The 8,173-nt window shown below is 34.5% G+C and overlaps 1 protein-coding gene across 7 annotated transcripts in view; it reads right to left on the reverse strand.

Moving 5' to 3' along the window:
- Nucleotides 1-6,627, reverse strand: part of LOC106462185 (myosin-2 heavy chain-like) — a 127,474-nt gene extending 120,847 nt beyond the window's left edge. For all 7 annotated transcript variants that reach the window (XM_022389377.1, XM_022389375.1, XM_022389379.1 and 4 more), the window contains exon 1: nucleotides 5,525-6,627. In XM_022389377.1, the coding sequence (XP_022245085.1) occupies nucleotides 5,525-6,412 (888 nt within the window). In that variant the 5' untranslated portion in view covers nucleotides 6,413-6,627. The remainder of the gene's footprint in view (nucleotides 1-5,524) is intronic.
- Between the last annotated feature and the right edge of the window lie 1,546 nt (nucleotides 6,628-8,173).

The raw sequence follows: 8,173 nt of genomic DNA on the forward strand, positions 1-8,173 counted from the left end.
ACCTGGCCATGCCGGGCCGTTATTTAATTGAACAGGAGTAGAGATATTCTAAATTTGTAATGATATGTAGGCTATTCACTTACCCAGTGAATCATCGAAACCACTTGTACAAGCATTGTGCTGTGTGTGTTAAAATCAGCTATTACAAAAAGCTCAAATAAATTAGCTCAAACTAAAGTCAGCCCTCAAAAATTACAACCTGAGTTAATCAAAAAATTAAAATGATTTAAAATAAATAAAGAAGCCCAATGTTTATAACTGGTGTGTTTATCACGTGACTCGCTGATTTGAATATAACATATTTACTTGCCTGTACTCAAGTTATCATTAAATCTATGTTTAGATAGCCAAAAAATGATGGACTGTGGGAGAAGTATTATGAAACTAATATTTCAAAGCTTAGAAGGAATTGCCTAAACAGCAGCTTTAAATTTAGGCTTGCTTTAAAAAGCCTTCCCCGTTCCACCAAACATGTTCGCCTTTTCAGCCATGGGGGCGTTATAACGTTCTTTCAATTCCACTATTCGTTGGTAAAAGAGTAGCCCAAGAGTTCTCGGTGGATGGTGATGGCTAGCTGTCTTCCCTCTAGTCTTGCCCCTCCCCCAGCGGCACAGCAGGATTTTATGGTACAGTTTAATCTAGTAATAGTAGTATCTAGAGTTTGGTTGTTAAAGTAAGGATTTAGGTGAAAGACTTATTCATCGCCGTGCTAGCGAAATATCCAATACATTATCGTAGTTTGCTCTTATTAATCTGCACTTTATCAAGAATGTACAAGATATTGATGTTCAAGTTCCAACATATTTTTTTCTCGCTGTTAAAGATTAACGAAGCTTCTAGAAACGACCTTTTGCATGAACACTTTACTCATAATGCGTGATTTTTATTATAGTCGTGTTCGGAGAGATAAAATATGAGTTTTCTTGAGTCAATGTATTTTCTCTAAAGTCCTATGTTACCAGCATATTTATGTTAAAACAAATTTAAATATAAAATGACTAGTGTTGAAATGCTTTGTTTGTTTGTCGTTGAGTACAAAGATTCACAATGGGCTCTTCATGCTGTGCCCACCACAGATATCCAAACCCGATTTTTAGCGTCGTAAGTTCAGAGACTTACTGCTGAGCCACTGGGGGTTTGGGGGGGGGGCATTCTGTTGAAAGGGATTTGACGTATAAATCCCTCCCACCTCTCTTCAAAAAAAAGAAAAACAACAAACAGTACGCTTATGAAATCTGTTCATACATAGTAAGTTCTGAACGTTCTTATGCAATGAAATATATCTAATTCAAATAGAAATAACTCAAGAAAACTGCCAAAGCCTTAAACACATTGCATTATCTATCAAAATGAGTCTGTAATCCACGTGGAAATTCACTACGCCCTCTACCAGAATAAACCAGTTATACACTGTAAAAACTTACCGCGCCCTCTACCGAAGTGAATCAGTTATCTGATGTTGAAACTCATCGCGCCCTCTACCAAAATGATCAATGTGCAAAATCACCGCGACCTCTACCGAAATGAACCAGTATGAAACTCACAGCGCCCTCTACTGAAATGAAACAGTTATCTGAGGTGGAAACTCTCATCGAGCTGAACCAAAATCAATTAATTATCCACTCAGAAAGCTTGATTAATTGATAAATTTAAATAATCATGTTCATGGGTGATTCTGAAAAACTAATACTAGCAAAAATTTAGAATATTATATGTGAAACAGAAGCAGTCACGTTTTCCAATCAGTGTTTCCTGTTTTAGTTATTCAACAGAACTGTATTCTTCGTTAGAGAGAAAGACAGTCGCTAAATCGATTAAGGGCGGCAGTCCAAAATATATGGTATCTAACACTAAAAGACCCGTATGTGATTATACTCCATTGTTGCTATTCATTGTGAAAAGATATAATAGATAGATATACGAGGTATAACATTAATATATTCATATGCACAGTGGAGTACATATAAATAATTGATTGGTAAAAAAGAAAGTAAAATAGGAAATAGGAGGTAGCGTGACTAGAAGAATAAAAATTAACGGATTAACAATGATTCCTTCAAAGAACACTTTATAAAAATAGGGTTCTTGAATCTTGCTAGCTTTCAGTCTTACACCAACTACTCGTTGTAAGAAAAAAACATGCATCTTCGAGAGATGACTCATTGCTCGAAATATCTATCAAAGCAGTCGATAACGTGAATCGACTAAGTTTTTATAAAGTCCCTAATTTTGAACTACTAACTAGAGGGTAGGTAGCCAGTCAGCAGCACTCTACCACGCTAAGGGATTGACTGTCACTCTAATAACGCACCAATAGCTTAAATATGTAGAATATTTTGTAGTATCGAACGGATTCGAACCTATATTAGCCAGCTCCGAACTCCAGAGGACCAAACTTCGCTCTAAAACGTCATCACAGTCTTCGTTATGCGATATTATTGACTTATCGACTATACGTCACTAAACATTTTAATGCGTATGCTAATCTAAAAGTCTGTTTTACTATCATGATCAAGCAAAATCAATTTATTGCAGAAAATTTAGATAATGCCGTTGTATTTGTTTCAATTATTGATATAAAGTAAACATTTGTTATTGTAACAATTCGTAAAAGAATATTTACTGGTGTAAATACACTCAACATGTCATAGTAATTAAGTACAAAGCTACACAATGGGCTATCTATGCTCTGCCCACCACGGGTATCAAAACCCGAATTCTAGCGTTGTAAGTCCGCAGGCAAACCGCTGTGCCACTGGGGGGGGGGGACAAATCAAAACAGAATAGTTAAAAAACGTTTGTTTATTTATTTTTTTAGAGTAATGCCACATTGGCCTATCTGCAGTGTCCACCGCAGAGAATCAAACCTCAAATTTTAGCGTTGCAAGTCTATAAATTTACCGCTGTCCCACCGGTGGACAATTGAAAAATGATTTTCAAAAATTCATCATACAAAGATGAGAATTAGTGTATAAATTTTAAAATTATTGGAAAGTTTCCAATAAATAAAATATTTTCTTATTTTTATTTTTCCCTTCTATTCCTTTCATTGTGAGATAAAATCGATTTCAAAAACATCAAATGCCAGAAGAAGAAAAAAAAGTTTCCGGTTGTCATGTTGTTTATCCGCTGTCGCACTCAGAGATTATAAAATATTATAATTGCACTGAGATCAGAAAATCAAACATTTTAAGAACTTATGATTTATACTATGGTATGAACAACAGAATATTAATAATACATTTGCCTTTTTTATATTTCAGAGGTCGTTAATTAAGTTTAGATATCGGGTTTTGCTTCTCTTTTATTCCGATAATATATGTTGTATCAACTGAAAATATTTTAAACAAACTTACACATCCTATAAATTACGAAAGAGGTTTGGTGTTTGTCATAGTCCGAAACCTCATCGAAAACCAAACATTTTACAGCTCACTTTAAACATTTAGACGTACCTCTAACTTCACACATTAAAAAAAAACTTCAGTCCAACTTGCAAGTCTCACAGTTTTGTGACAGTTTTTCAAACGGTAAGCTGATTGTCTAACAGCACGCGTTATTGCATAACAGATGATGCATATATAGTTCAGGTTATGACTAGAGAATATGCAACGAATTATGATTTAGGAAACAAAAAACACGTACATTTAACTGAGTAATGCTGCTTAATTAGCTTCGAGTGTGAATTTCCACTGTTTTGGGCTTTTATTTCCAGAGTTATGGGGTTGTACACAGTGTGGAAAATGGGTGCACTTTTGCCTGTCTTTATCGATTAAGTGGGTGACGTTGTAGCTAGGAGCAACAACAGAACTCGTCTATCACACAATTTATATCTAATTTTACCCACAAATAAGTAGAGGCTTATTCCCTAATGTTACGCTTTCTAGTCCAAAAATATCATCTATCGGTTCAAGACAGTAGGATTTTGTTAACAAAATATCAACTATGGGTTCAAGGGGGTAGGATTTTGTTCACAAAATATCAACTATGGGTTCAAGAGAGTAGATTTTTGTTAACAAAATATCAACTATGGGTTCAAGGGGGTAGGATTTTGTTAATAAAACATCCCCTTCTATGATGCAATTCAACGCACTTCACATTGAAACTACGCCGAATGTTCCATAAAACCTTGTACAGAAAACAGTGTTGTATTTAATAAATAATATCGGGGGCCGGGTGATTATTTAACAATTTAAAATTGTAGAAACTTTATCTTCATATGATGCTTTTTGACCCCGAACTTACATATATTAAAAATATATTCTAACTCTAATTATTTAAATTGGACATTTGCAATCTGTTACGTTTCAGCTCTATAGAGTTAACAACCCTCTACATTATCGCATTTCAAAATTTTAACCTAGTGGAATGTCTTGTAAAGCATAAAGAATACAAAAAATTATTGTTCCAATAAACATGCCAAGAAAAATAACAAAAACGTTTTATCGTGTGTTTTTATGTGATTTACCAAGCTCTTTTGATCTTACTTTTTTCTTACTATTATGAGCATAATAAGAATAATTATAATTGGTTTTCAGTATATGCTGAAGTGTATATCTTCTGGAGTAGCAAAACATGCCTTACATCTACAGTTTATACTACGTTTACAGTAGTAAGCTCTGTAAGAATTAGATCCTCAAATCCTCGGTAGTTTACGATTAAATACATTTTCACCACTTCCCCTGTAAAAATGTTTACTCTGCCATACTCTAAAGTGTTGAACAAATGATTAACAGTTATAAAATCTTCGGCGATTTTCATTGTAATGTTTTAAGGTAAATATTTTTATACTATTAGAAAATTAAACTGTGTTTCAAAGGAGAGCACGTCCCAAACTTTAAAATACACAAGTTAGAAATCTTTCCTTTGTCAGAATTAACTCATTTTAAAACAACTATTTCAAATAAAGGTAAAGGCGCTATCCGACACTCTACCTCGTCAAACGGATTATTTTTGACCTTATCTTCAAACGTATAACACTTTGTTAAGAAAACGAACTTTGCGATATACACTTGAAAACATAGAAAATAAAATGTTAATAAAAGCATACACTGTCGGCTAAGTTCTTTACTAAATTAATTACAATAATATAGTGCCAGTACTTCCTGAAAACAATCCTAAATGATGTTGTTGCTATGTAAGCAGTGTATTGACGATACAAATGCGTATAATGACTTGGTTTTGCGATTTTTTATTGTTTGTTCTAATATTGTTTCTGAATTCACCTGTGAGATTTAATTCTTTCCTGCTTTATAATTGAGCTTTCTTTAAAATGTTGGTCAAACGATGTATGTAAAGTCAGTGTAATTTAAGTAAATATAAATAAATATATATATATATATATATATTTAATATCTTTTTAAAATAATGTCATGCTAACATCTTATGGTGACATTGATTGACGAAAAACAAATTTAACGATTTTCACAGCAATAAAATGTGACTGTTTGACGCTTTGGTTCTTTTCGAATATTCTAGAACATTCAAATAATTCAGTAACATAAACAATAACGACCCACCTTACCTGATTTTCAGACCTAAAAATTCTCAACTGATCATTTATCAAAGCATACTTGGCGGCCTCTTCTTTTCGTAAAGCACGCTCTTTCTTTAACTCTGGGCTCCAGAACGTCTTAATGCTGTGCATGCTGGAGCCTAGTTTCTGAGTGGTGACATCAAGTTCCCGTTTCATGTTTCCGTACTGATTTTGTAGCTCATTCAGACGTGACTGAAGTTCCAACACAAAATTTTCACGAGTATAATCATTCTGCTTCTCTACATTATGAACGGTAAAAGCGTGTGAATTACGAACGTTACACATTCCATGTTCTCTATACGGATCGGATTCAATTACAGATTCACGTTCCGGATAATAGACATCGCCTTGTTCCAGCTCCCTGTACACATATCGTTCTAGTGAACGGTCCCGGGCTCTGGGGGGTCTGCCAACTATGTCTCCTGCATCGAGAGACCTTTGTCTAGCCTCTCGAGCAGTAATATATTCGGGACCCCTTTCTAGCACGTGATAACTACGCACGGGTCGGCTTACGGAGCGGCTACGATGTCCAGCACCACTTGTTCGGATGTCCATAATGGGGCTGTTGAATTCGTCACCGTTGTAAACAGCGCCAGTATTAAATGTACTGCTACTAATTGAATGAGGAAAATGAAGCTCCCCTGGCAAATTTAGTGGGCTATTATTACTGGATCTACTGATTCTGTAATGACGAGGTCTGAATGTTTGCGAAGGAGAAGGGGCTATCCTTGAAGGAGTGGGACTGCCCCTGACAGAAGGAGGCTGGGAAATTGAGGAGGTGTAAAGCTTAGAAGGCGACGGCCTATGACTCAAGGTTGTCATTTCTGTTCGTCCAGACAGTTTTGGTGAACGCTGAAACGAGTTCCCTGCGTACATTTTCCTCGACTTGACAAAACGGCTTTTGCGTGTAGTGGACACAAAAAATCATGCACAACTTTAAGTATTTTCGAAACTTCTTCATAAGGACCATTCGTTAAAAATGCATGATTCAGTTTTACTCTCTGAATGACTGTGTTTTTGTTTTGTCAGGTGATTAATTCAACAAAGCTTTAATGAAAACTCGCCTAAGAACCCTCTGTAACTACCAGCTTTCTTCCTCACTCCGCCTTAGCACTCTGACAAAATTCGCTAGCATAGTACAACTCTTCAGTATTGACTAATACTAGTAATGTAGTAGTATCACGAAAATGTGGTTCAGCATAGTTTGGCGACAAACTGTAACGTAAATTTTTGGATTATCTCAAACAAGTAATACTTATTAAAGGTTATTTCTCTTGATATATTCAAATGAAATTAATGTATTCTATAACAGCAAATTTGAAATATCAATCGTTCTTTAGTTTTCCATTAAAAACCGTAGCAGGTTTTCTGGTGAGAAGTTCAGATCAATACTTGTTTATTGACAATACCATTGTTAGTGTTAGAGAGCGTTTTAATGGAGAGTATATAAATGTTAAGCCTATTTTTATGTGAAGTAATTTTACCAAAATAGATACAACGATTCTTGGTTTTTGTCTCTTTAGATATCCGTTGTTGTTGTTTTTTAGTGTTTTTATTTTGCTATTCTACCATGATACTGACCCTATCGTGGATGAGTTATAACTTCTACTACCAGCCTGCATCGTATTCTTAATGATGAGTGTTCTGATATTGATATGTGGTAACTAACTAGTAATCTATCCTCAGAACTTCATGTTACTAACTTACCAGTAACCTGTGATTGTATTCACATTACTTAGTGTTAATATAATAGTAATAGGAACTCCTTTATGAAAGCAAATATACACGCTGATAAGATGTAGTAACTTAACACAACATCGGGTTTCGATAACAGCACAAATAGCCCATTGTGTAGCTTTGTGCTTAACAATAAACAAAAGTGTAGTAATTAGACTGTAGTAGGTTAGGCTTGAGGTCAACTTTAACTTAACTGTTAGGTTCTGTTAAATGTACAGTTTAAATTTTAAAATCTTAAACTAGAACATTCAGGTTTTCTGCCCTTAAAACTGGGATCCTCCCATTTTTTAGCAAAAACTTTTAAACAATCAATTATGTAAGTAATAAATATCATCAAGTGAACAGGATATTGTTACTTATATTATTGCTACAACATATACCTCTCTGAAGAGTTTACTCAATTGTAGGGTAGCTGGGTGAGGGAAAGTAAACAAAAGTAAACCTGGACCTTTGTTAATAGTGTTGTATCTCAGGGATCAGTGATTGGATCTTTGCCTTTTTTTTATTTATGATAATGATAGGAACATAATTATTAAAGATAGCTGGTGGTATTAAACTCTTGGGTATTTCTACATACATTGAAACTCATGAGGTACTACATAATGACTTCGATCAGTTGGGAACTTGGACAAATACTCGGCAAATAATCACACATATCTTTTGAAGAGAGATCTACTCGTGGAACCCACACTATACCCTGAGTAGGGTGAAAAAAATACATTATTAAATATACTGAAAGAGACAGATAGTATGTAACGAAGACTTAAACTACCAATGATTATAGTACAATGTCATGTGCATACCTAAAATAAAAATTAAAAGTATTGTTGGTGTTATAGTCATTTCCATAAATAATGCTTGCCAAATTATTCATCATATTATAACAGTCGGGAACAAATG

The sequence above is a fragment of the Limulus polyphemus genome, unplaced genomic scaffold, assembly GCF_000517525.1.
Source record: "Limulus polyphemus unplaced genomic scaffold, Limulus_polyphemus-2.1.2 Scaffold1113, whole genome shotgun sequence".
Taxonomy (NCBI): Eukaryota; Metazoa; Arthropoda; class Merostomata; order Xiphosura; family Limulidae; genus Limulus; species Limulus polyphemus.